The 27,870-nt window shown below is 36.2% G+C and overlaps 7 protein-coding genes and 1 long non-coding RNA gene across 14 annotated transcripts; 5 read left to right on the plus strand and 3 right to left on the minus strand.

Annotated features, from left to right (window-relative positions):
* Positions 1 to 2,508, plus strand: LOC105192424 (probable dimethyladenosine transferase). 2 transcript variants are annotated; one of them, XR_003112576.1, is made up of 5 exons: positions 1 to 253; positions 372 to 738; positions 938 to 1,283; positions 1,390 to 1,486; positions 1,633 to 2,508. XR_003112576.1 is itself a non-coding variant. In XM_011156564.3 (5 exons), the coding sequence occupies exons 1-5, from the start codon at positions 196 to 198 to the stop codon at positions 1,673 to 1,675; spliced, it is 921 nt and encodes a 306-aa protein (XP_011154866.1). In that variant the 5' UTR covers positions 1 to 195; the 3' UTR covers positions 1,676 to 2,508. The 2 variants fall into 2 exon arrangements, 1 of the variants encoding a protein (XP_011154866.1); XM_011156564.3 differs by having other exon boundaries at positions 1,380 to 1,486.
* Positions 2,477 to 4,748, minus strand: lic (dual specificity mitogen-activated protein kinase kinase lic). 3 transcript variants are annotated; one of them, XM_011156563.3, is made up of 7 exons: positions 4,628 to 4,748; positions 4,150 to 4,325; positions 3,741 to 3,906; positions 3,390 to 3,626; positions 3,063 to 3,242; positions 2,762 to 2,979; positions 2,477 to 2,667 (listed from the first exon to the last, which is right to left on the minus strand). In XM_011156563.3, exons 2-7 carry the CDS (start codon positions 4,209 to 4,211, stop codon positions 2,523 to 2,525), a joined length of 1,008 nt encoding a protein of 335 aa, XP_011154865.1. In that variant the 5' UTR covers positions 4,212 to 4,325; positions 4,628 to 4,748; the 3' UTR covers positions 2,477 to 2,522. The 3 variants fall into 3 exon arrangements, with proteins under 3 accessions (XP_011154865.1, XP_011154864.1, XP_019701220.1); XM_011156562.3 differs by having other exon boundaries at positions 4,523 to 4,685; XM_019845661.2 differs by lacking the exon at positions 4,628 to 4,748 and having other exon boundaries at positions 4,150 to 4,388.
* Positions 4,726 to 8,068, plus strand: LOC105192421 (uncharacterized). The gene is made up of 10 exons (XM_011156561.3): positions 4,726 to 4,783; positions 5,673 to 5,746; positions 5,946 to 6,016; positions 6,094 to 6,236; positions 6,368 to 6,458; positions 6,581 to 6,633; positions 6,715 to 6,974; positions 7,051 to 7,283; positions 7,412 to 7,531; positions 7,610 to 8,068. The coding sequence occupies exons 2-10, from the start codon at positions 5,684 to 5,686 to the stop codon at positions 8,031 to 8,033; spliced, it is 1,458 nt and encodes a 485-aa protein (XP_011154863.2). The 5' UTR covers positions 4,726 to 4,783; positions 5,673 to 5,683; the 3' UTR covers positions 8,034 to 8,068.
* Positions 8,069 to 8,824: 756 nt separating this feature from the next.
* On the minus strand, positions 8,825 to 11,625 carry Dic1 (Dicarboxylate carrier 1). Of its 3 annotated transcripts, XM_011156559.3 has the most exons (9): positions 11,543 to 11,625; positions 10,719 to 10,811; positions 10,501 to 10,646; positions 10,250 to 10,405; positions 9,998 to 10,164; positions 9,705 to 9,912; positions 9,498 to 9,578; positions 9,374 to 9,430; positions 9,132 to 9,248 (listed from the first exon to the last, which is right to left on the minus strand). In XM_011156559.3, the coding sequence occupies exons 3-9, from the start codon at positions 10,606 to 10,608 to the stop codon at positions 9,132 to 9,134; spliced, it is 894 nt and encodes a 297-aa protein (XP_011154861.1). In that variant the 5' UTR covers positions 10,609 to 10,646; positions 10,719 to 10,811; positions 11,543 to 11,625. The 3 variants fall into 3 exon arrangements, with proteins under 3 accessions (XP_025152606.1, XP_011154861.1, XP_011154862.1); XM_011156560.3 differs by lacking the exon at positions 10,719 to 10,811; XM_025296821.1 differs by lacking the exons at positions 10,719 to 10,811; positions 11,543 to 11,625 and having other exon boundaries at positions 8,825 to 9,248; positions 10,501 to 10,608.
* An 893-nt stretch (positions 11,626 to 12,518) lies between these two features.
* Elp6 (Elongator complex protein 6) lies at positions 12,519 to 13,912 on the plus strand. Its single transcript, XM_011156557.3, has 2 exons — positions 12,519 to 12,764; positions 13,031 to 13,912. Exon 2 carries the CDS (start codon positions 13,037 to 13,039, stop codon positions 13,856 to 13,858), a length of 822 nt encoding a protein of 273 aa, XP_011154859.1. The 5' UTR covers positions 12,519 to 12,764; positions 13,031 to 13,036; the 3' UTR covers positions 13,859 to 13,912.
* A 142-nt stretch (positions 13,913 to 14,054) lies between these two features.
* Positions 14,055 to 16,077, plus strand: LOC105192427 (uncharacterized). Its single transcript, XM_025296760.1, has 4 exons — positions 14,055 to 14,458; positions 14,593 to 14,812; positions 14,966 to 15,142; positions 15,539 to 16,077. The coding sequence occupies exons 1-4, from the start codon at positions 14,316 to 14,318 to the stop codon at positions 15,578 to 15,580; spliced, it is 582 nt and encodes a 193-aa protein (XP_025152545.1). The 5' UTR covers positions 14,055 to 14,315; the 3' UTR covers positions 15,581 to 16,077.
* Positions 15,406 to 27,746, minus strand: LOC105192418 (Kinesin family member 19A). Of its 2 annotated transcripts, XM_025296759.1 has the most exons (19): positions 27,488 to 27,746; positions 27,185 to 27,423; positions 26,000 to 26,329; positions 25,618 to 25,796; positions 25,103 to 25,157; positions 22,946 to 23,158; positions 22,089 to 22,160; positions 21,905 to 22,000; positions 21,564 to 21,767; positions 20,654 to 20,803; positions 20,354 to 20,569; positions 19,828 to 20,300; positions 19,556 to 19,731; positions 19,260 to 19,420; positions 18,932 to 19,145; positions 18,325 to 18,523; positions 17,573 to 17,716; positions 17,253 to 17,380; positions 15,406 to 16,509 (listed from the first exon to the last, which is right to left on the minus strand). In XM_025296759.1, exons 6-18 carry the CDS (start codon positions 23,042 to 23,044, stop codon positions 17,254 to 17,256), a joined length of 2,331 nt encoding a protein of 776 aa, XP_025152544.1. In that variant the 5' UTR covers positions 23,045 to 23,158; positions 25,103 to 25,157; positions 25,618 to 25,796; positions 26,000 to 26,329; positions 27,185 to 27,423; positions 27,488 to 27,746; the 3' UTR covers positions 15,406 to 16,509; position 17,253. The 2 variants fall into 2 exon arrangements, with proteins under 2 accessions (XP_025152544.1, XP_011154857.1); XM_011156555.3 differs by lacking the exons at positions 25,103 to 25,157; positions 25,618 to 25,796; positions 26,000 to 26,329.
* Positions 21,639 to 23,175, plus strand: LOC112588123 (uncharacterized). Its single transcript, XR_003112574.1, has 2 exons — positions 21,639 to 21,812; positions 21,897 to 23,175. It is a non-coding gene; the product is annotated as an uncharacterized LOC112588123 (long non-coding RNA).
* Positions 27,747 to 27,870: the final 124 nt, after the last annotated feature.

Below are 27,870 nucleotides of genomic sequence, written 5' to 3' on the forward strand. Positions count from 1 at the left end.
GCGCACAGCCATTTATTGAATGAATGAATGAGTGTGTACAAAATACATACATACGGCGTGGCGCGTCTGGTTTCATGTGTGCGCTGTATTGTTACTCGTGCCATGTGGTTGCTATTTAAACGTTCCTGCTTGTTCCTACTTGATGTGTACATATATTCGTTTAAATACATACATTTTGATTTTTAAATAAACACAATGCCGAAAGTTCGTACGCAAGTTACGGCTCGTGTTCACAAAGAAGTAGCTAGACAAGGTTAAAATTTATTAATAGATCAACTTGAGAATAACCCTGCGTTTAGTTTATATATCGAATTTTTATACAAAATATATTTTACATGTTTAATTTGCTTCATTCTTTTCGTAACGCACAGGTATCTTGTTTAATAAGGATTTTGGTCAACACATTTTGAAGAATCCGTTAATCATACAAAATATGGTAGAAAAAGCTGCACTCAGGCCAACCGATGTTATATTGGAAGTTGGTCCTGGTACAGGTAATATGACGATAAAACTGCTAGAAAAAGCAAAAAAAGTTATAGCATACGAAGTAGATCCAAGATTAGTAGCGGAATTACAAAAACGTGTTCAAGGAACACTGTATCAGCCAAAATTAGAAATAATGGTTGGAGATGTATTAAAGTCAGATTTACCCTTTTTTGATTTGTGTGTTGCTAACATACCATATCAGATATCGTCGCCGTTAGTGTTCAAACTACTTTTGCACAGACCATTATTCAGGTAATTGAAAGATATGAAAAGATATAGTAAAACTCCAAAAAGAGACAATATTAATGTTACTAATACTTAATTCTACCTTTAAATTAATGTTTATTAATTTTTAAATCATATAACACTTTATTACATTTTTAAATGGACCTTGTTATTTTTTAATGTATATATAATATAAAGGAGCTGATATGCACATGATTTTTTACAGATGTGCTGTACTTATGTTTCAAAGAGAATTTGCAGAGCGTTTGGTAGCTAAACCTGGTGACAAATTGTATTGTCGCTTGAGCATTAACACACAATTATTGGCACGAGTAGATATGCTGATGAAAGTCGGAAAGAATAATTTTAAGCCTCCACCTAAGGTAGAATCAAATGTAGTAAGAATTGAGCCAAGAAATCCATCACCACCGATCAATTATCAAGAATGGGATAGTCTGACAAGAATTGCATTTCTCAGAAAAAATAAGACTCTCTCTGCAGCCTTCAAGCAAAACACAGTTACCACTATGTTGGAAAAGAATTATAAGATTCATTGTTCTTTGAATAACAAGGTAAGTTTGATTGCTATGAAAATAAAAATTGTATAACATACAAAATTTAAATGTCTATCATTGTTTATTATTTATTATTTATCAATTGATACATAGGTTTTCCCAGACAATTTTGATATCAAACAATTGGCAGACCACATTTTAAAAAAAACAAAAGCAGAAAACAAACGAGCCAGGACTATGGACATACCTGATTTTATCAAGTATGAAAAACAAGTTAATGGAATTATTCATGCATTATACATTGCTTTTGTGCAGTAGACTACATTTGATTATTTAAACTTACAATAACTTGATAGTTTGTACAAGTTAGGATATATTGAAATTAATAAATATGTATTTTTTTCAGGCTTTTACATGCATTCAATGCAGAAGGCGTACATTTTGCATAAATTATACTAGTCTATCTATTACTTGTTAATAAGTTAGGAATTTTTATAGGAAAGTATGTAAAATATAACAAATATATTTTGTTAGAACAGCAAATCTCTCTGGTAACCTTTTTATTTAAAATAACTGAATTTGTTATACATATCGAGGCCATTTAAATGATCGTTTATTTAAGATCAATTTGATTATACATAATAGTTCTAAATCATATATAAAAAGAAATCGAGAACTCTTCTACGAGATTTCTACCGTGTATAATATTAATTCTACACTATGCACATATAATTCAAACTTTAATATCTACTATTAATGTAAATTTTATTACATTGAACTGACAATCCGTAGATCGGATTATATTTCAGACATAATTTTGATTATGGATATTTGATTATATATGCCGTGCCATTTTTCAATATTCAACTTCATCTTGGTCTCCTAATTTATATTCGTAAAAATGTATATATTAATGAGACTGTTGTAAAGATTTTATCTATCCACTTTTTATCAATATGACAAATGCTAACTATATTGCTATATCATATAAAAACATCTACTTACTATTTTGTATGATTTACTTCAGTGTATGATTAGAAGAATGATGCAAATAGTTATTTTTCAAACCAAACTCGGAGACACTACAATTACTGGTAAAAATCATTACCGATACAATTAATATTAATAAAAATTAATATGATCAATAAAGGAATAACCATTCAAGTGCATTACACTTCAATGTACAATGATTGGAAAATTTGATAATATAAATTACATATGAAAAGATGGAATTAAATGACTGTCTCGCTAAGATTGAAGTTGCAGGTCAAGTTAGATTAACTGGCACAATATGCACTATGCCGGCTGCTCGTTTTCTGGTAAGTCTAGAATCTCTCCGACAAATTCTGCCACATTTATGTCTTTCTGAGCGTGTTCCGTGATAAAGTTGAGTTCCAACAATTGACTGTAGTTTGGACGGGCAGTGTAATTTTTCATTAGACTGAAAGCAGAACAAAGATAGATGAAGAAACATCACCTATAAGATTCACAAGTGATAAGCAATAATTTTGCCCCATGTATATGCTGTCATTTACCACTTATTAATAAATTCCTCAAACGAAGAGGAGAATTTGTCAGCAGGTAACTTCGGAGCTTCGTCTTTCACCACTTGTTTCAGTTGCTCGAATGGTGTACCCCACGACTCGTATGGAAATTTACCCGTGGCTAATTCAACAAGGGAAATTCCTAATGACCAGACGTCGGATCTGATGTCGTACTGCGACGGGTTACCCGACGGATCTATCCTTTCTGGCTACAAAAAAAGGCAATAGTGGAGAATGTATTGACAAGACAAGTAAAATTTCCGCAATGAGAATTATATATACGATTACGTACAGCCATATATGGTTTACAACCAGCATCGATAGTCTTAGCAACTGAATCCACAAGATAACCAGATATACCAAAGTCACAAATCTTCACTTCACCTTTTCGATTGATTAGAATATTACTAGGCTTAACGTCCCTGTGAATTACCCGTAATTGTGAATAGAGGTAATGCAATGCACTTACTACCTGCAAATATTAATACAACAATATGGATATTTTTTTATTAGAGAGTTCAGAATCGAATATACAAATAAATATTAAGATAAAGTGGATAAATGCAAGAAATAACCACATTAATATACAATATTATTGAATATGTGAATGTATACATACCGCAAAAGCCACTTTTCCTAAAATATCTTCAGGAATAGCACGGCCATGTTTGTAAACTTTCATATAAAATTTATCAAGGCTCATATCCATTACTTCCATGCATATCCATACATCTCCCTCTCGAAATAAGGCTCCGTAAAATTGTACTGTGTAGGAACATGCTGAACTACGCATAGAAATATCTAGGTCCATAAGCAGCCGCTTTTGTTCTTGTGTGTTAACCGTAGCAGTTATTCTCTATTATATAAATATTATATAAATAGAAATTAATCGCACATAGAGATAATTATATATGATTTCATATATCAAAATATAATATACATATATTACATATTTTATATGTAACAATACCTTTACTGCCATAATTGTGCCACTTTGCTTGTGTCGCATTTTATCAACAATCCCATATGCTCCACGGCCGAGTACACAAAGTGTTTCCAAGTCGTCAGCTTCCACAACAAATGTTTTATCATCAATAGTAATAGTAGTCCGTTTGTCTAAATTCCTTGGTGGCGTCCTGAAACAGAATATCCATGAGATTTAAGAAAACTTAAAAAACTGATATACATATTTTCTTCTGAACAAGCAGAATAAATCATATATCGTTGCACACAATGTAACACAATGCTGCACACATTGGTCTTATTTTTCCGAGAATTATTTATATTTTTTAATTCACCACAAAGCACAAAGCATAACATACAGTACACTGTAACACTGTCTCAATATTCAAGAAAGATGTCATCGCTTCTATACATACACTGGCGCGGGTGTTTCATCGGAGACGTTAAGTTTGAGGTCTCGCTTTCCACGGCGTGCCATGGTGTTAGATTGCGACGAACGAGAGGCCGCGTCGGCCACGCGAGTCTGATAGCGTCCCGGAACTTAAAAGGAACTCATGGCCGATCATGTAGAAGGACGCAGTGCATACGCGATCTGAAAAAGCAAGATGAGACGCTGAACCTCATGGACGACGCGTCGAAACGCGTAGGTTCACGCGCGCGCGTGCTAAAGAAAGACAGAGAGATATTTAGGTTATTTCGCGGAGTGGTTGTGCCGCGCGCGTATGCATACACCGCGAAATCGCGTTCTCTTCGGCGTTCCCGCATGACGAATCGATAAGAATCACGTACTCTGCGAAAAACATCACGCTGCCCCGATGAAATCGCGCGAGGAATGTCCAAATCACCGTAGCACTTCGTTGCCCATATATGAAGTTTTTAACGAACTCAAATTACCGCCTGAAGTTGGTTGCGCGAAACCGCGCAGGTTGATACTGTTAGATTTGAAAGTTGTACGTCAGGGACAGTCACCAAATCGCCGTGGCATTTTGTGTTATCTGTATCTCGTTTGCAAAATCTTGAATGTTCCAAAGTGATATAATTAACTTCAAGGTAGGATAATAGAAAAAGATGCCTGAAAAGTGACAGAAAATATATTGTTTATATTTGTTATCGATGTGATTGCTCTAGGAATTTTTTTCGTATATTTTTATTTAATTAGGGAATTGTTAGTATTAAAGTTATTGCGGTCTAGAATATTTTACAGTGGAATGTTAACAGCGGTAAAATTTTTAGATTTAGAAAACGAATTGTTTATATGTGTCTTATTATTTCATCTGTATCTGTATTAAAAATCGGTATTTCTTTATTTTTTTCTTCCAGTGTTTAAACATATATATAAGTGTTCATATATAAGTGTTTTCCAATAATAGACGGAGTTTTTATTGGCCACAGATTATCATAAGATGATGTGTCCAATGAAATGATCATTAATATTTCTTGATACAAAGTACCTTTTATTTTTAGATGCAAAATTGATCGAGGCAAAAGAGATGGTTTTAAGTGCAATATAATATTTAGAAATATCAGAAATTATTTTAAAAATAATTTAATAAATTTATAAATAATCGAATTATAGTCTTATCTACAAACTCTTTATCATCTAAATCATAAGGAACAACAGTATGTAAAAATATTGTATCAAGAAAAGTAACAAATTATTTTTACGTAGAAAGATTTACACTAGTGAAAATGGTCGTCTCTGTGACATGAACACTTGTTGCATACATTTTGTGTATGATATCGCAATTAATCCCTAATCTTTTTGTTATCATTTGTAAAGATATCAGCTGTAGTGTATTTTATATAATCATTTTTCGTCTCAAATCGAAGTATCTCTTCGTAAGAACAAAACTGAGGAAGTCTTTACTTGTTCTTGCGTACCTAACGTACCTAACGATCAATTACATACATACTTTTTCAATTTTTACATATTTTTGAGGCTGATATATCATGAAGAATAAAAGTATAAGCGATTATTATGAAGATCTACAATACAATGAATTCGACGAAAACGTGAGTACATGTATTCGACATATGTGTATTAATATATTAATAAGTATATTAGTATATTAATAAGTATATAAGTATAATTAGTATATTAATATATTATTAATATAAATATATTAATAAGTTATAAGATTCACTTTAATATTTCGAACATAACCTCTAATCTATATTATTGATAAAATATTGCATGCATACTATGTTTTAGATAGCATTAGCGGAATTACATGATTTATCTAATAAAATAGTTTTTCAAAAAAATGATAATTTTTCAAAAAGGTAAATATTTAACATCACAAATAAAAGCTGCTTTGAATTTTGTGATCATTTTTAGTGTGTTTTATTTATATTTGTAGGTTTCTTGAAACAGCAAATGTAATAGAAAAGAATTTGCCTCTTTTCCAATCTCTTTATGAAGATGTAGATATAGTTAGTACTATTATTAAATATTTAAACTATTATGGTATGAAATTCATGATCAACAAACTTAATAAGCTTGGTAAGTAAAAAATATAATATAAAAATACTTATGTTTTATATATTGTTTATTGTATAATATTTTATTTTGTTTAAGAATATAATACAAAATATGTTTGTATATAAGGTCTATTTATAATTTTGTTGTTTTAGAAGAAGAAGAGGAAGTAATAGCAGTAATAATTATGCTTTTTGATATATGTACACATACCAAGATGCAATCATTCTTATCAAAAAATCTTCTGTAATTACACTAACATATTTTTTAAAACAGATTCTTATTTATTCTCAATTAAATACGATAGAATATTTTCAGATCAATATTATCATTAGTTTTAAAAATGTATAATTTTTTTTTATTGTTAGGCAAAATTCCAACCTGGAGGATTTTGAACAAAAAATATATAATCAAACTTTAAGTAAGAAAAAATATATAATACAATAAAAATGTTTTCTTATCTTTTTCTATTTTGTAATCAAAATTCTTTAAATTTTTACAGTTCAGTACAAAGAAGCAATAATTTTAGAAGATTCAGATTTACATGCAGTTATTAATATACTAGAAAAATTTGTTTTCGATACAGTATGGATTCAGGAACCATTAGCAAAGAATGTATTTATAAACAAATCATGTCAGTTTATCCGTGTATTTCGATCAAAGCAGGAGTTACTTGATTCTAATGTATCGAAAAAGTTAAGTGTGACATCCATATGGTCAGAAGATATTATAGCTGCAAAGAATTTAGCAAAATCTTTAAATGTATGTCATGTAAATTGTATAACACAATATTATCAATTTATTTCAAGCGTTAAATTAATTTGTTTTTAACATTCAGAGAGATGTTATATTTATCAATACATTTATGGATTTCTATGGTGGTATCATAATCTTCCCATATCCAACAAAATTGATTAATTGTCTCATAGTGCAAGAGAAATCTGCAAGTATAATGAAACCAAATGTATCTAAATGTTTGTCCTACAATCTGTTTTATGATGGCATGTGGCAAAAACCTATAAAAGATACATATTGGTTAAATGAAGATAATCTATGGGCGAACGCAACTAGGTATGAATTTATATACTTTTCTTGATTTTATTCTTCTAATTATATATAATTATAGAATATATTTAATAATATTCATACATTGAATTTTTATAATTAATTTCTTGTTATTATTTATGTATTGCATATAGTGATGATATTAAAAGATGTATTGATGCAGCTGAGAAAGGAGCCAAAATTTGGAGTGCTAAATTTATTGATTCCAGAATACAAGTGTTATCTAAATTGGCATCCACATTAGAATGCAATAAGTATGTTAAATTATTAAGAAATTTTTTATATTTCCTATTATTATTATTATAGTTAATTGACAGTTTCTCTTTTTTTAGTAAATCTGAACTGGCAGATATAATATCAAAATGGATGAAATCTTCATATTTCTTTGAAAATTCAATAACATGTCCTCAAAATGGAAGATTAGAAGTAACAATAATGCGTAAACCACGCGGTATTGTCACCCTTAAGGCAAAGACCTTACATATGTTGTTTCAGCAGATGACATTAGCTTTAATTACTGGCAATTCTGTCATTGTGTTATGTAACTCAGAATATTGTAGTCTGGCACCATATTGTGATATGTTTTCAACATCTGGGGTACCTCCAGGTGTTATAAACATGTTATCAGTAGAAAATGTGGAAAATGTTTTACAAGAATATTATATCAGTGAAACTGAATTATTTTCAGAAGAGAAAAAGTTAAATCCATATATAAAGTTGACCAACCCTAAAATAGTTGTATTACCTATTAAATAACTTCAATTATTCCTAATAAATTGTTTATACACACATATATAAACAGATATAAATAGTATGTCCATATATTTTGTTTAATATTATAAACATAAAGGAACAATTTGTGTCACTCATCAGTCAATTCCTTAAAATGAAATTGATTAGATAATAATATCACAACATATTCTACGACTTATAATTATAATATAAAAATTTCACAATAAATTTTATTTTATCTCACAAATGCGTACATATGATCAAAGAATTTATAATTATTATGTTAATATCGCATAAAAAATAATTCACATTTTTGTTAGCAAACTATTCATGTTTTTAACAAAACTATATGTCGTGTTTTCCTTTGTATATTGTATGTTAGCAATTTAAAAAATAATATATATATATACTTTTCTAAAGCTTTCATGTATGAGTTGTACTATACATTTTGTTACATTGATAATTTCACTTATAAAAATAGCACGGACCACGTGAAATATATATATATATATAATAAAGAATTACAATAATAATAGTATATATAATAAATATATGTATACAGAAATGTATCTTATAAAACTTAGTTTTCGTAAATAAATGCATATTTTTTTACTTTTTGTACTAACAAAATCACGAGTATAAAAAGTAATGCAAGTAAATGTATATACATATATAAATGTATAGATACGATTTGTACAATTATGTCACCACATACATATATCACAATTCTATGAGGAATGTATTGATTGGAACATTCAATGATTCGTGTTTGTTAAAATGTAAATATTTCTCTGGAAATATAGATCATAATATATTAATACTATATATATATTATGTAACTATAAATTCTTGGCACTAACACAATAGAGTTTAAATTATTCGTAAACAATTAATAAATATTTGTACGGAATGTTTTGTGTTTAGACAATAGTTTACATAATATAAGCAGTAATCACCTGTCTATAATAATAGCAATATAAGCAATGTACTTGTCATATATATAATAAAGTATGGCATTTGTATCAACTTGTACCCTGTATGAATTGTCATAAAACAGATCTGTTTCGATATCTTTGACAAATTGATGTTAAGAACTAAAATTTTTCAACGTCAGTTTCAAATTTATAACGACTGTTTTGTAGTTTGTGGATAAAATCCAAAATTCGATCTAAGTTGTTCAAGAAATACAAATGTAAGAATAGTTTGCGGCGCTAACCGAATAAATGCAGGTACATAGCCCTAAAAAAAAAGAATATTAATTATTTATTAATATTAACACATATTAATATTAACATATGAATATTAATATTAATATTAACGCATATCTATATATAGAAAAATATTTTTTGATATGTTATATTTACTTTGAAGAAAGCAAGAGGTCCTAATTTGGCAGTATACAGGAAGATTTCAATCAGACTCTGTGCAGGAAAAATAATTGTATCAGTGGTTTATGTTGTTAAATTTTTATAAAATTTTTATACTTACTTTAAATTCACCAGGCTTAGCATTCATTGCTCGTGTCTTCAGGACGTCTAAAGGTTGCGTAAGTGTTGTTGCAATAGCACCCTGTTAGCACAAATAGAAATTAGATAAAATCTTAAATTTTAATTCTTTTTAATTAAATTTAAATACAAAACACCTTAAATACATAAAGAAGTTGAAATGTTTTAGTCTCGATACATGTAGACTTACAGCTGATACACTAGATAAAACATGAGTCGAAGGATTATCTTGAAAATATCCACTCTGTAACAACGTCATTTTTATTTGATCGTAAAAGCTCAATTGTCCAATAGTCATCAGCGATGCTCTTATAGTCGCGGTGGAACATCCATTAAATAAATGACGAAGTCCTTCTTGTTGAATTACACGCAACAGTCCGTCCAAAGCATGTTTATAGCTGTATTAAAAAGCAAACCATATTCTATGATATACGTCCATGAGAAGATACACGTAGATGAATATAGGCAAATTTTAATTCTTACTTTCTTCTTAGTTCTGGCGCTAACTTGATATCATTCTGCATACGTACATTAATTACATCGCTAGGAGTTCCAAAAACACCACCTGTAGCACCAGAAACTCCTGCTAATAGTAACTTTTGATAAAAGGGTAATGGATGGCCAGGTGTTTCAAGCGTCTGTTTGCCGACCTATTTTGTTCAACAATGACTTGTATATAATGAAATGAGAAAATGGTCTATATAATATACCTAGAAAAATTTCCAACATACCAACCTCATATGCTCCAAATCTTATTGTAGAATATGTAAGTTGGCGAAGTAAAGAAGCACTAAGTCCATTGTATAAAGCTAATATTCCTTGTTTTTTAATTATTCCTACAGTCGAACGTGCAATTGATATTTTCCCTTCTTGTTGAGTTTGTAGGTGAACCTAGAGATTAAATTTTAATTTGTTTATTAATTTATAAATATTACAATATTTTACAGCTAAGCATATTTCAGCTAAGAATTATATGAGAAAAGAACCTTAAGTAAATCTAGTGGATGTGTTACACATGCAGCAGCTGCAGAAGAAACACCACCAAAGTACCAACGTGATAATTTCTTGCTTTTGTCAGTCATCGTCATTGTCATTTTACACACTTTATATCAAGCATAAACTAGAGACATATCTACAACAATTTAAACAGAATAATTAAGTTATTCATGGACTTGTTTAAAAATATAATTTATTCAAATTTCACCTTTTATTGATACTAATTACAACATCAATATATTAATCGTTATATAAAAATAGCAACTTTTTTTCCATTTGACTATAAAACAGGATGGTAAAACTAGAAAAATTATATACAATACAAATTAATGTACAATACAATATATAAATTAATTATGCGATATATAGCAAAATATATAAATTTTATATATTTTTTAATAATAAAACTTTTTCACAATCTATATATATATATATATATAGCAAAATATATATTTTTAATATATATATTTAAATTATATTTTCATATTATTAAAAATGTTTTTAAAAATTTGCTTTAGCAAAACGTAAACATGGAATTCGCGATGTTCCGCGATCTCTTGAAATAACCGGAAATCTTGACTCAACGAATTATTCGCGAACGATGCTAAAATTAAATTTAATGTTAAATAACGACCTTGTGTGATAGTGATATGTAGATTTCTGAAGTAATTAAGAACTTATGTATAATTCGCTTTTTTCTTTTTACAAACGACAGTGAAAGAGACTTTTTTGTATTTGCGACACAGAATTTTCATTAACGGGAGGTCTGGACAAGCATGACTCGACAGGAAATAGTGATAAAGCTTGCGGTCGCTCGAATGATCATTTGTTATCAAGGCAAATTCAAACACTGTTCATAATTTATTGTTGATTAAATTAATGAATTGCTTGTCAAAGTCGTGCGTATGCGTAACACATTTGTTCATTAAGACTATTTCGACATAATTAACTCTGATGCATTTTCGAAAATCGTTAATGAGTTCTGCGCATGATGTTACATTAAACGAAAATCATACGAAAATGAATACGAACATATTCACACATGGGACGTATCCGACGCAATGACGCAACCAGAGCATCAATGTCGATACGAGAAATTGAACCTGCCTGGACAACTGCCGGAACTCGACTGAAATAGTAGATCGCTCCTCTGGAGCGGATTGCCGCGTCGTGCGCGCGCATCAGCTGACAGCCACGTGAAACGCAACATTCCATTCTTAGGAGCATTAAACAGCTTTTTATCACATTTATCACATTATCAGTTGACGTGGAAACATACAGCTGTGTGTTTGAACAGTAAGTTAGAGCAGGATTAACACATGATCATGAGACGCGATTTCTTTAACTAAGGTGCAATGTTGGACACGGTTTCGTTGCAACGTTGAGAGAACCGATAATGCCAATATATTTTCTATAGTTTTGCACTTTTATTGCATAATTATAGTTAATAATAATAATCTGTATTATTATATAAATAATATTCTTGTGCAAAAGCATTATAACATACAAAATATTAGTGAAATTTGAAAAGAATAAAAAATTTCAAAGCTTTAAGCTTTAAATCTAACAAAGTTAGTTACAACATTGTTTAAATTCAAGAATAAGTGATTATAACAATCGATAATTTTTTGCGATATATCGATAATATCAATATGTTCAATTAATTGTATCGATTGTTAACGTCGTTCGATTCAAATTTTTTGACTCAACGGTGCTAACTTGTTGGGGAATTCGTCTTAACAGGCGCCAATATTAAAAGAGAGAGAGAGAGAAAACGGTGCTAACTCTCGTCGTACGGTATTGTAAGATTTAAAGAGATTTCGTCTATATCTCTTTTCTCTTCTCTTCGGAAAGATCCTCCTTCTGTGTTAGATATAGGGAATGTTCAGGATGTAAAGGTTCCGAGCGATTAATGTGAACTCCTCTTATTAAACAAGAATATAAGTATATGTATATTTTAAAAGAACTCAAATATAATAATACCGACACCGCAATTTATACTAAATATATCTCTTTACAAAGCTTAACGATCTACGACTTGTCTTTCGACTCGACTTGATTATTATTATTCGTCTCGACGTTCAATGGCAAAAAGCTAAAGGCAAAAAGCTCCGTCTCCCTCCATGCGTTCCCTTTTATCCTTTTCTCCATTCCCGAGTTTGAACTGTGGGGAACAGCCTTTCCTCAGTGGCTTCCCGGGAATAGGCTGGTGCTGTCCTCCCTCGTCTGTATCTTACAGTATTACTATTGAGAGGTAAATTAATTAAATGCGATAAAATTTTTCTGTTATTAGTAATGCAATTGAATGTTATTATAATTATGAACAAATCTACTGTTGATAAACTCTTGAATTAAGTAATAAATTAGGCTTAAAATACATTTGATTTCTATGTTTGTGCGCTCATTGTACTTTGCGCGCTTTTTAGGTTATAAAGCACATTGAGTTCTTAGTGTGTAATATGTCAAGTTATGCAAGAGTGTTGATCTTTTCGCGAAATATATTGTAATTTGTGTTTTCAGTTTATCATGGCCAGCACAATGGAAATGGTGTGCAACACTCTCGGAATTGACAGAGTAATTATGGATGGCAAAATGGTTTTGATTGAGGAGCAACATGGTACCAATGCAAACTTTTTGGTGAACGCCATACTATCGGACACATTGAAGAAGGGAAATGCTGTTTGTCTTGTTCATTGTCATAATACCTTTGGTCACTATCATAATATCGGTGTAAGGTTTGGCTATAATCTTTTGTCACTAAAAGCAGAAGGTCAGGTTACTGTTGTAGAACCAATGAAAATTGTAGCTAGCAATGTTATTGACATATGTAAAGATTCTATAGACAATGAAAAAATAATTGCGGATATTATTTCTCAAGAACACAAAGATATTGTGTACAGGCTTTTTAGATGCATTAAAGAGAAATGTGAAGAAGCAGCTAACTTTAATGCATCTGTAGTTCTTGTGATTGATGATATAAGTCATCTTTTTAATTTAGGCCTTAGTGTACATGATGTTATGTATTTAATAAGATACTTAAGATCGTTTATGGCATCACATGGTATATCACAACTTTATATTCTTACACATACATATCAAGAAGATCCAAAGATCTCAGATGCAGACATGGTTGCTAATTGCTTCAAACATATGGCACATCTGTGTGTCACAACTGAGCCACTTATCACAGGTCACTCAAGTGATGCATCTGGTAAATTAACTATTTGTTGGAGAACAAATAGCATTAGGTCTAAATATCATTGGCCAGAAAAAATTATATATTTATTTAAATTATTGGATTGGCAAGTAAAAATATATGCACCTGGTAAAACATCTGTTTTGTCGTAAATAATAATTTAATAACATAACTGTATACCATTTCTGATATGATCATATGATTTTATATTTTTGTACATATGTGTGTATATATATATATATATATATATGTATATGTATATATAACTAAAAATTGCGAACAAGACTTATTATAACTTAACTTAAGATAATTCTCAGTTATCTTACTAATTTATAGTAAAAATTTTTTTAATTATGTATTTAGTAATGTAATTAGAATGTTTTGTTATTGATGAATAAATCTTTTGATTCCTATATAAGTTTATTTCTGAAGTGAATTTTACCAATAACAAAACACTGCAACTCCTAAAGGGATTTATGAAATAATATTTAGGCATACTTCACATTACTATATTCAGTTTTTCTTTTTTGTATGATTTATTACACATAGTGTCATGTATTTCTAATACATTCTTGTCACAAAAGGGAAGTACTCTTTTATTAGTTATAAATGGGTATAAAACATAGCATTTATGAGAGTTCTGGTTCTTTGAATTATTATAAATTCAGCAATGAAGAATATGCACTGGTTAAAAGAATATGGTCAGAAATAGAGATTAGTCCTCAAAATCATGGAAATGCCTACTTCAAGAGGTATGTAATATTACACAAAAATTTGTAAGTAACAAAAACTATTTTATTGATCAATGAAAAATAACTGAAACATTTAAAAATCCTGATTGAAAATGATAATATTACGTTGATTTTAAGAAATTATGAAATTTCAGCTTTTGCGAAGCCTACCCGCAGTACGTGAAGTATTTCACGTTGGAGCCTAAATTGCCTATGAGCTTCGACATGCGCACTATTGAGAAATTTTTAAAGATTTTTGAAGCTATGGGATTTCTTTTGTTGGACTTTAACAACAAGCCGAGGCAATTAGATCGGTTTGTCGGTTATATAGCTATGATACATAAGGACATGCGATTGAATGAACAAGATATGCATGTACGTAGAATTTACTTTTTTTTTCATTTTTGTTAGAGACTTAGTGGAAATTTATAAATTTAACATGTAATTATCAGAAGAATTTATTTACATAAAATTGTAAAAAAAATTAATCATTTTACCTTGATTTTTAAAAATCTTTCATATAATTAGAAATTCATGTCATCGTTATTGAATTACCTGTCGCAAACATATCCAACGCAAATGACCGCGCAGTGTCGGAATGCGATGTCCAAATATATGGATAGTTTCACAAAAGAACTCTCCAAGAAGATGGAAGTCTTTCGATGCTATGACATCGCGCAATTGGACATAGTAATACGGCCAAAAGTAAGATACGCATAACTTGATTTTTCGAGACAATCGTAACTTGACACGTTGCTCTTTCTACTTGAAAAGAAAGTTAAGATTATTATCAATTTGAATTACATTCCACGATATCGCATCGGAAGGTACAAGGATGAAATGTTTCGTTAAAAATATTGTTTATACAAGCCTACGTTATACTCTACGTTCAAATATTATATTTTTAATGCTCTCGCCTAGTTTGTGCAGGTACTACAATTATATAAAAAATAGTAGGAAGTAGTTAATCGAATTTAATCGATATAGTTTATTTCAAAATAATTGGAATTTCAAAGATCTCAAGAGTCACATACGGATTACGTTAGGAATGAATTTGTTATATTTGTAAGTAGAGAGTATAATCATTTTCTGCTCCGATAGCGCAGCTGTGGAGACGGTGCACACTTTTCGTGGATCCCTTGATATTCGGCAAGTCTAAATTTTATTGGGGCGAATGGAAGAAGCAATGGGACGCGCGTCTGGACGAATGGACGACGCACGACGATTCCATTGGTTTGGATCCGACGTCGCAGGTGAACGAGGACGATAGCGTCCTGGTGTTGAAGGCCGACGACTCCAACGAGGTCGAGACTGGTATTCTACAGCGGAGGGCATCTATGCTGGCACGACGAACAGACTCGGATGTGTCCGCCTCCAGGCTCGCGGTAAGCCATCCTCCGCATGTTTATAAAAGTTACGCACATATTATGCGTAATTATATAGCAGCAGTCTTCATACGCTATGCGATACGTTAATTTCTAAAAAGCGCTCACACATACATCAAAAAGAATCTTGCACAATCCGACGAGATTATGTCGATAAGCCAGAATATTCGTCGATTTGTTAATACTCGCTGTCGATATTCGGATGATTCGGACGCGATTATTGTTTCGACAACGAATCAAAGGTACATAGCCAAATAACGATCGGTATTTATTGTTAACAATACTTTTCAGTTGTTGAGTCTGAGCAAAACATCCGGAATCGACACGATTAGACGTTTGCGAAAGCGCGATGTCCGTACAGCCGACGAATCCCGTCGACGTGCGCGACGTGTTCGTAAGACTCCGGATGTTGCAAAAGATTTTCGTGAGAAGCATCGCATTAAGAGCCTTGTACGCGATGTCGCCAAGCCTCAAGTCGACGCGACGATATTGCGTAGACGTTTGCGCAGCAGTCGCATTGTCATCGACAGCCCGTCCACGAGTGAAAATATTTTTGAAGAGAACGGTGAAGACACAATGGCGCTCAGACGTATCCCCGAGATCGCTCAAATTCAAAGCAACGTCCAAGCAATGCCCAAGTTGCATAAAAGCGCTCGTGAGAGACGACGGGAACGTTTCAACATTAATCTGCAATAATGGAAAGATATATTTAATCCTGTACTTTGGCACTTCGGTTGCGTCCGATTGTTTTAGAAATAACTTTTAAATAAAAATAGCTAAATCGAAGTAGCTTCTGTCCGTGAAGTGACACATCGAATTGCGATAAGGACAATTCTGCGATGTTCGCTTATATAAAATGCAAACGCATGAAGTAAAGACATGCGAAATTAATCCTTGAAAGATAGCTATGTGAACGATCATTACGGCGCATATTGCGTTTCATTCTATCATATCTCGTTGAATAATGGGCAAGAGAGCAAATAACGAGGAAATGATGTTAGAGAGAAAAATATAACCATTCGGCACATAGAGTGCCGGAGAGTGATATTGACCGACCGCTTGCTTTCCATTTTACCGCGTTTCACGCAATAAGGGCGAGTTTTTTGCGTAGTTGGAAAGCCATAAAGAGGAATGATTGACCGAGGAATCTGGTAGAATGAAAAATGTAATTAACTCATTAAGGCCATAATTATTTCGCATGAACATTTTATGTTAAAGGTTCAGTCTGTTTATTTCTTAAAGCTTTTAGATCAATATATTGTAAGTATTTTCAGAAAATATTTACTTTTTTTATAAAACTTTTATACAACTGTTTTCAGATAAAAAATTCCTATTAATTAAATGATTTTGTTTGTTAAAAAAGCGTTCTTATAGATGAAACATTGTTAATGGGCTAAAATCTTATGAGTAGAACTAATTAGAATTCTCACCTCAACTGGCTTTTCCGCGGTCGTCGATCCTTCGGAAAGCGGCGTAGCGGCCGTCTCCGCCACTGTTATGCACAAATCGCACTGAGTCGATGCTGTCGTCGCTCGCTACTCGACGTAGCTTCTTGTCGCTGGTTAAAAAGAAAAAGTAAAAAAGGTATGTGAGTCTCACGTCGCGACTCAACGACTCACAACTAGAGTACAGTTAAACGCGTTGTTTTCCAAGTGAATAAAGAGACGGGTTTATGTGCATGTGGCGGGTTTTCGAGCGCTCGTGCATCACATGTCCCGTATCGATCGTCATGTAAGTGGAATTTTCTTACTGGTTTCGCGGGTTGGCCGCTGATATCGGTGGGAACAGTGCGGCCGGAGAAATTAAGGGCTGCACCACCGGCCCCATCACGTGTTCTACTTCGGGCGGCTCTTGAATCGGCGGGAGCGGTGACTCCCAGTCGGAATCCGTCGAACTGCGTTTTCATACAAAAGAAATACCGTCACACGAGGTCATTTCTCTAGGCAACGCACAATTTTACGGTAGTCCTCACAACTAAACCGTTCGTGTTTGAACGATGGAACGCGGCCGGTTGACCACGAGGAAATCGATAACGCATTTAACGATCACGACGGACGATAAGCGACCTCGACGATGACGGAGCTTCGTCCGTTTTCACGCTTTCCGCAAAGTGATATACATTCGTGCATTCTTAGAACTCTCATAAAGATCCGTGTGAGCGATCAGCCGCGTTTATTGCTCATACATACATGACATAGTACACCGGCATAGCAAATTCAAGCGTTTCGCAATTATTATAATTGATCTCGCTGCAGCGCTTCGCATCGCGCGTGTCGATCTATGTGGATAAATGTGCGAGCTTTCTCGTCAATGAGGAACGAATTATCCTCGCGCGAGGCGCAATTTAGCGGCGCGCCATGGCTGAACAATCGATTTCGGCCGTGAAATGACGAGGAAAAAGAAGAAAGAATATTCGATAATGACCGTCAACGGAGGGAGAAAGATCGATCGACGACGTTCGATGTGATCATACACGCCAACGATGCATAATCGCCAACTCACCTGCTGGCTATTCTCATGTCACTGTTGAGATTGTCATAACTCAACCGGCTGGATATAGGCGGCAATTTCCCACGGCTAAACGACGTGATCGGCGACACGAGATCGCCGAGGCTGCTATCGACGTACGTCGCGACTTGGATCTCCTGCTGATACATGGCGTACAGATTCTGCAGATCGGGCGGCAATGTTAAACGACCATCTGTCAATCGAATCGCGTGCATAAGTATATTATTACGTCGCATAAGTATAATGTATCGTTAAGTCGCGCAATGACAGAGATAACGTTTATACAGACGTTTTATAGTCACTTCAAACTTGTCTCGAGGTATCCAGCTCAGAATTTGGAGTTAGATGTGAATTTTTCAGTTGAATGAATATAAGAATATAATGTTTTGTACATCACATGATCTAACAAAGAAACTCAGATAAAATTTTAAATTTTTGACCTTAGTTCTTCACTTAGTTCATGAGACAAGTTTCAAGTGAGGACTATTAATACGAGACTTAAAAACATCTTCGAGAAAATAAGATGTTCAAGATACGTCTTTGAAATATCTTTGAGATACGCTGCGTGAGAATTTTGATTTCGAGATCGCTCGTTTCCAACCTTCCATGATTCGTCGTTGTCTGGTAATAATCTCATCAGAGATCTGCCTTTGTCGATCATAGCGAAGCAACAGCAACTCGCGACGTCTCAGCTCATGTTGCTTCACCAATCTCTCGCTCTGCAGCATCATCTTGTCTGCCTCCAACTCGTGGACGCGCAACATCAGCGCCAACAATTCGCGTTCCTCGTCTGAGTTGATACGCGACGGTAATTCCTGAAGAAACACGTTTTTTCGTTTCCGTTATCCGGTAAGTTGTTCGATCGACTTGACAGTACGACTCAATTATAATTATAATAATAATAAGTAAAATGACGAGATGAATCTCACATCTTCGAGCATCGCACTGCGTTTTCGGCAAGACTCGAGCTCCTTTTCCGCGGCGGCGCGCACCTCCGCGTACCTCTCCTGCTCTCTCGTGATCTCCGTTAGTTCTGTCCATGCTTGCTGCACTGCAACATCGTCCTCCAGATCCGTGTCCTCCAAGAGATCTAACAGATCGAACGTGTCACGATATCATGAATTGCATTTTAAATTAGTAGCGAGTCTATGTTCATCGTGAATTTCCATTCTCGTGAACGTTCAACTTCGCGCTTCTCGACCTCGATATTTAACCCACAACTTACCCATATCATCCACTTCGTCTACTTGGTAATCGGTGTCGGGACGTCGCATGCTGGAATCCCGACTTTTTCCATAGACTCTATTGTTTCTCGACTCCCAGTGCGAGATTATGGAATGTTGCTGCTCAGCCGCGATATTCAAGCCCAGCAAATGACTGTCCAGTTCCATCAGTTTCCTTCTGCCGAAGGGAGAAGTTCGTGAACAAACGTTCCCCAGATAAGCCTCGAGAGCTTTCCGTGCCTTATTTTTCTCTTCAGCTCTTTACAAAACGTACCTCAGACGCATCTGCTCTTTAAAGGCGGACACGATCTTTTCCCTCAGTGATCTGAAATCGTTGTCGTGTTTTTCTGGTTCCTTCTCCTCCACCTTCTTCGGCCTTTCCTCCTTCATCTTGTTTCGCAGCCGAGAGATCTCGCTCTTCAGATCGCTGATTATATCGCGATACTGCGCGACGTGCAGGTAACTGACGTCCAAAACGTTCCGCTCGACCTTATTGGAGATCTTGTTAGCGCGATCCGCATAGATCAGGGTGTTCTTGCTCTCGTCTCGGTGCGCGCTCGCCGGCGATACGTGCGCGATCATGACGGTTCGGCAATTGCCACTGAGAGCGTCCTTCAGCAACCTGGTGAGCTTGGAGTCACGGTAATTCACATATCGTGCACCACCGGACAGAGCGTTGATACAGTTACCCAGCGCCAAAAGAGATCGATTGATGTGCGCGCCTTCTTGAAGTCTCTTACCTTTGTTCTGTAAAATCGATCGCATCATTGAGCATATCCAGTCGGTGAAGAAATGATTACCTTGGTCTGTTTCGCTCGTTCGGACCCGGCGAGATCGATCATGAACAGCCTGCCTTGTTTCACCCGGTTTCGCAGACGTTGATCGCCGTCCTGAACCGGCCGAGAGGATTGTCGCACCGTGACGCTGAGGAGAGCATGGCTTCGCGACGAGGTTTTGTTCGCGGCGGTCGGTTCCATCGTCCTCGCTTTGTTGCCTCGGTGCAACAGCTGCATCACCTGCGAATGCGAATCAGCCGCGATTTGCCTGATTTGTGTTTCTAAGACTTCCAACTCGTCAAGTATGAGTTAGAGTAATCGTACCTCCTCAGTCGAATTGGTGGAAACTTCCGTCAGTCCTGAGACCTGGACATTGCGACCGCGAGTGTCGTCACGTAAATCCAAATAGCCCGAGCTAGGATTGAGAAGGTCGCGTATGTTCTCGTTGTAAATTTCCATATACGACATCGTCACCTGTGGCAGTGTGTGAAGTGTGTGTTCAATAAAAAGCATGTAAGGGCTACACCGTGTGTGCATAAATTACATGATGCACATTAATACAGTATTAATAAAGAAAGAAAGAGAGAGATAAAGAGCGCACACGGTGATGCGCTTGCGAAAGCAAACTCTCATTTGCATAATATATTAATATATTTGTAGGTATATATATGTGTGTCGTGTGATAGAATTTAATATTTGACGCCAGTGACGGAGCGCCAACGGTAAACAGCTTTGTCGCAATTCCCGCGCACGCGAGACTCGCGATCACGCAATTGATGCAATTATTATACGTGTGCGCGCGGCATGTTTAGGCGGTTGATTTACTATGATTTTCGCTGCGTCACAGCGAAATTTATGCAACTTGCAACGGCGTAAGGGTATATGTTCCTGTTTAGCCGCTAAGGGAATTACGACCGGTTGTTAATAGCGAGACGTACACGCACGAATAAAAAAAACTCCACTCTTCTCGCGATAAAAGAACCCCATTCGCCGCATTTGAGATGACGGAAGAAATATTTATATCTTATTAGTTATTCTTGCAGGGGTGACTATGACGAATGGCTGTCGTTTGATCTCTCAAGGGCGATTTCAAGGATTCGTGGAGAACTGGATCGAAGAAGCTCAAGACCTCAATGCAGTAGAATTTCTCAACGGGGTTGAGAAATAACGCGTTGTTCGTCAAAAATTTCTCTATCCTGAGGAAAAAGCGTGACTGTCTTCTCCACTCGCTTACCGTGAATTCTGTGTTGTCCGGCAATTTTTGGGCGGCCAGAAAAATGTCGTTCAAAGCGCGCACCATGATTCCAGGATTCGATGATGTTCCTACCATTGTGTGCGTTTTCCCCGAGCCTGTCGCACCGTAGGCGAACACGGTGGCGTTGTAGCCGTTCAGGACGTCCTGCGCCAAGGTCTTCGCGGTACCTTCGTAAACCTTCTCCTGAAGTGTTGAGGAATATAAACTGTCATGTTATGGTATTCGAAGGTATCGCTTGTGATCGTTGTACAAATGTCCTTCTCGTTTTTATCACCGAAAATGAATATGATTTTCTTTTTCAATACGGTTTAGTGACTTGCCTGGGTGGAATCTTCGCCGAAGATTATGTCGTAGAGGTATTGCCGTGGCACTGCGCGCTTCTGCTTGTCGCTGTCCTGGTCTTCCAACATCACCATCTGTCAATCATTAGCGTCGTCAGCGGAATTATCCTTGTACACCTAATAGTTAATCTAAGTGGATGCCAAGTCCAATTAGCGAGCTCACCTTGTCGTTGACAGCGTGCAAGGACCTGGTGCCGCTCTCAGTGGGCGCCAATGGTCGAATACGCACAGCGACCTGACCAAAACAAGAGTGTAAACAATATGACAATTTATCTCGAGTCTACAAGTAGTCTCAAGTGACATCAACAAGGAGTCTTCAGTTTTGTTATTTTTATTTATCGGTTTGCAGTCGAAACGACTGTCGGGCGCGATGACCCGCGATTGATTGGCTTTTCGTCGAATTCCACGAATGTGTATGATCACCGAGAGATCGTCACCTGCGTACACCGGCACGATATGGATCCCAGACGCGACGCTCGGAACACTTTACTCGGCACTTATGTCGTCGTAAAAGAAGCTAAAAAAAGGTAACGCCGCTCTCGCGTGTCTTGTCGCATTGTCCACCGCGCATAAAAAATTTCAGAGCTTCGAAATCGAATGGGCGAACGTGGCTTTTCTCACTCGTGTTATCGATTCGCTTTGCTCGTTCGGAGCCTGATCCGGCCTGATTGAACTTTACAAAGCTCAGGATTTCTTAATTTTTAAGCGACTTTTGACTTGCAAGGAACATCCGCGAAGTGTGTGTCTCCGATTTCGACGAAACTTGCATATTTGTAGAGTAACCAAAAATAAGAGATCCATATTTTTTTGATCGGCAGGTTTAAAGGGTAAAACTGCCCCTCAGAGTTTCATCCCCATTATGCTATCTCGATAATTATTGTAGATAGGAAAAATCTTTTTGAGCAAAAATTGTACGGGTTTTTTATTTATTCAAATTCTTCATTTTCTCTTTTTGCCACGTATGCCTGCTTGTTCGCTCTGCTTAAAAATCTGACAAGTGTCATAAATATACATATATACCATGAGTTTCTCCTCCAGTACTCGAGCTCCGCGATCCTTAAAGTCATTTCGGCAGGTGCTACTGTTACTGCTGCTGCTACCGCTGCTGTATTGGGTCATTCTTGTGTCACGATAATTCTATGCGCCGTCGTAAAGTGCAATGTAAGTTTAAGATCAAGTGGTGCTGAATGACTGATGTCGACAAGATGCTCGACACACGAACGTACCGATCCACTGAAACACCGCGTTTACATAAATTTTACATGCGTTCCCTGCGATCCATTTCATCAATGCGATCACTCGCGTTGGCGTTTAGCGTCGCATTTTCGTTGTTCAAACTTGCGGTTCGCGAATGATCATTTTGTCACGTGAAGACTTTACTTTTCGTTTCGTAGAGTCGAGTGCGCTAGGATAAGTATTACTGTCAAAATTAATGGTCGGTAACAAATGCCGTAGACGAAGACCCCTAAGACAAGAAGCTCGAGCTGTTGAAACGAAGGAGCGCGGGAGCGGAAAAGAGCGCATGAGGGTAAACAGCTTCGAACTCGAACTCGATTTTGATCCTCGTGATCGGCTGCCGTAATTCAGTGAGGTGAATTTAAATCGTGGAGCATCCACACAAACACACGCGTATCGTGAACACGAGCGAATATGCATCACATAGCCGATGCGCGTGCGGCGTGAGGACGAGTGCGGTGTTATCACGACACAGTCAGGCGATCGACTGAAGCGCACCTGTCCACCTGCAGGTAAGGCGTCCACGAACTTGTACACAGAGGCCAGTCACGCGAAAGTATATACTTTCGCATGCCGCGACATTCGACTTGAAGGGTTTGCATTAACAATGACGCGGCGCATGCATAAAAAGCGCGAGCTATTTCTACGTCGTGACACCGAGGATCACGACGAACACACTCGTGGAGAAATGATCCTTCCGCTTCCGTTGCAACGTTCGCATGATCAAGTGAGAAAAAATTCGCGCGTCTCTCGACGAAAAAACTTTGTTTAGAGTTTCAACTATAATGTATGTACAATTGTTAAAGATTCGCGGTACAATCGGTCGATTGATCGATCGATCAATCGTCGATACGAATAATGACGGAAGTGACATTGGCGCGACAGCATAATGAGAGAACGTTGCGTGGAGTTGAATGGATAAAAGATTGACGAATGCTTGTCACTCGCGGGAGTAGGGGAGCAGAGAAGAAAGCTCGAGGAATTATTCACGAAGAGGACGAATGAGGGGGGGGGAAAGACTCATAACGCGCGGGTCGCAAACACGCCCACAGTCCTATCGCGTGAACAAGTTGGTGGTTGTGCATATAATATAAATCGTCTCAAAGGCGACTTAACTAAGTGGAGTTAAAACTGCTTGTTCGCCGCATATCGCTCAACAAGTTGTGCCTCCTGATGAGGCCGTGATTAGTAACGTAAGAATGTCAAGGATGAGCGCTCTCCGTGGAAAGTAGCGTCTGTCTGTGCACGGCAACTTTACCGATAGAATCGATCGGGTACATGTATCTGCGGTGCACGCGACGTTTAACAAGATACCGCTCCAGCAGAAAAGTATTACTGACAATGACGAAGCAAAGTGATAAATCATTAGAGCCCAGTAGCTTTATTACTCGTGCAAACTTCTAATAGAAGTCTTTAAAACATTGCAAAGACACTGTTGGCGAATTCCACGTTCTTTCGGGCATTTCTAAGGTATCTTTTAGAAAGTTTTGTCGTCTGGATTTTTTTTTTAACGATCAGCGGCTATAATTAGGCGAGAATTCAGCTATAATCAGGCTGATGATCAAAGAGTTCCGATATCGAATGAGATAGCTTTGCTGTCGCTACGAGAAAAGATGTTAGAGCGTTAACTTTTCGAGCTGCTTTCATATATTTTTTACTCTTTTTGTTTTATACCAGTAAGCAACAATTTCGAAAGTGCCTCTCGTGAAACTCGTGCCATTGGGAACGATCATGTCCCGAATTAAACGGGTGTGAAGCCGTGGCTCGCCGATCTTGCGGGTAGTTATCCGTTCCACTATCATTTTCTACCGACGAAAGTAATCAATGCTGGACACAGTTAAGCATCGAGGTCAGCACCGCTAGACCAGTCAGATATCGCCGATCGATATTTGGAGCGAAGAACATTAAACAAGCATTATGCGATGGGAAAGGGATTCTTACCTCTGACCTCCAAATACTAGCGAGTTATGGATTATTGATTGCATCGGCAGAATCCCTGCGAAAATAATAATAAGTTTGTCCGTTGATAAACTTGAACGTTACGCGACGGCATGCAGTGAATCTATGCATGTGTGTGTGTGTGTGTGTATGTGTACGTAATGTTGCATTATATTATGCGACAGAGCTCTATATTTATTGACGTAACGTGAATTAATAGATTAGATTCTCCTCCTCGATAAATATTCGACATATCAACATTGACATTCGACGGGGAGACAAGCGTGTCGCGCGATTGAAAAAAGAAACGATACGCGAGTGTAAAGACGGCCACTATTTTAGGACTACGTACAAAATCGCCTTTCCAACCGATTAATTACACCAGGAATGTAGCACGGCAATAAAAAGCGGAAGAAAGAAAAAGTGGAATTCATTGTAAGAAAATTGCGTGAGACACGTGACGCTCTTTCAACCCTTCAAGCGGCCGAAAGTGACCTTCACGTCGATCCGTCTCTTACGTAGTTTCTCGAATATCCGCTCTCGTAAAGTCGCGGGCGAACACGCTCCGCCGATCGTATCTCTTTAAGAATGATCCTTCCTCGATATCTTTTCACTTGACACGGAAACGTATCGAGGGCGGCGAGAAAATATAGTCGTCATCGTAGTCGTCATCGGACATTTTAACGATTCGTTGTTTCTAAGTAAAAATGCGATTAAAGTTTGATTAGAAAATGACGTCACCTTATTGACATTGAATATGAAACGAAACGTGTGAGCGCGATTCGTGCATCAGGGAGAACGTAATCGACATTGTCTCGACCGTCCTCATGAATAATTCTATAGAAATTATGATACCACTTATGATACCAATGAATATAATAGCGATGTTGCATGTCCTACTTGCTTGCTATTTCGTATGATTATTCCTTCCTTAGTTAGCTTTCCGTCCTTAGTCTTCATCGTTGAAATTTTATAATTTTATATCCATATAAATGACCAGTAAAAAATGTTAAATATGATGAACAATATGGAGAACACTGTTCTATTACGCTTGTACTTTGAGCAATCTTCTGCGTTGTCATTGTTGTGAAGTTGTGCAACTTCGCGAGAGTTGACTTATGCGTAAAGGACTTGGAGGATAGGGTGCTGCTTGATGTTATCGACTGAACAATCGGGATCTTTATCCTTCTCTATTCTCACTGAGAGGATGTTGATGGCGTTTGGAAAGCTCTGGAAAGTACAAACATGATATAACATGTGTAATTTTGTAATAATTAATCTTGTAATGAAAGTAATCGGTTATTCGTGGTGCACTCGCATCTATGAGCAATCAGAAAGACATCCAAGAGATCAGCACAATTAATATAGACGAAACGTAATAATCCATCATGAAAAGTTTCATGTCAAGGACCAGTTTAAACGCAATATTTATTGAGCTAAAATTGTTGACTGCAATAGTTGTCATGATTGATAAGATTATGTAGGTTTCCTCCTTTCCTCTTTCTTTCTTTCAGTAATTCAAGCATCGTCGATTTCGAAATTATTTATCCATCGAATTTATCGAAATGTCCGTAATGATACTGCGACGAGGGATACAGGATATTCCAGTGCTGTAAGACCCACATGTTCATAAGCTTGTACTCTGTTACACATAAGTAGTTTTGCGATAACGGTCTCGACTCCTCACCCCAATCCAATACTATTTCGTTTACATTGAGGGTCTCTGTGGGGAAAATCCTACTCAGTCTATGCAATAAAAACGAGGACAGACGACATTACGATGAGAGTCTTGCAGTTCTTGAAAGACATGCGGACATGGTTGTAAGTCAAGCGGGAACTTTTCTAAGCAAAATCCCTAAGTCTGAGTAAAGATGAGAAAGCTCAGTTTGAAAATCAAGCGAACGCTCACCGTACGTACTATATAATCGACTGCTTGTAGCGTGACCGCTTCGTAAAATTCCCATTAAAATGAAACAATGAAAGTAAATATAAGCGAAAGTAGGAATGAAAAATGACCAAACTATATTGCGTTTCACCAAGTCTGCTTTGTAACTTCCGTCGAGATCGGAGATAACATCGATGTACCTTGTGTTCAACATCATGCCGTGAGAGTTGATAGAGATCAGCAGGTCTTTCATGCTATTTTCTATGATGGCTGAGGTACGTTCGTCCACGACGATCGAGATCTTCAGATCAAGTTGTGGGCGGACTGTCCACCATGCGTCCAATCTGCGTCAAATAAAAGGCTATGTCCGAAAACTTCCGTCGTCGTGCGGTCGTTTGTGTAGGTATCGAAACTGCAGCATCAGATGCACGTCGAATTGCTACGAAAACGATTTCAAGCCTCTCTTTATTATCTGACGATAATTGTGCGCATTAATTGTTTACCTGCAAGTTATAGATAGAAATAAAAGAATAGGGAGGTATCAGAGTTTGGCTATGTTGATCATGACCTTATAAAATTGAAAGTTCTGATGTAAATTTTGATCGGGTCGGTCGCGTTCATCATCTTCGGTGGTCTGATCTTGTTGTATCAGCATTCGTTCGCTAATTCCTGCTAATTCCGCCTAACTTATGAGATTACTGAATAATGGATAATTCCCAAGTGCGCTCTCGATTCGCACATCTGCGTCATTGCCAATAACGAACGAAACATTACGCGATTCCCCCCGCGAGAAAATGATTGTTCTCAGACGGTACAAATTTCCAGTGGAAGTCGTAGAAACATTTCAAAAACATCATTAGTGAATATAACGTTCTTTCAGACGTCT

The sequence above is a fragment of the Harpegnathos saltator genome, unplaced genomic scaffold (genome assembly GCF_003227715.2).
Source record: "Harpegnathos saltator strain DR-91 unplaced genomic scaffold, Hsal_v8.6 scaffold16, whole genome shotgun sequence".
Lineage (NCBI taxonomy): Eukaryota > Metazoa > Arthropoda > Insecta > Hymenoptera > Formicidae > Harpegnathos > Harpegnathos saltator.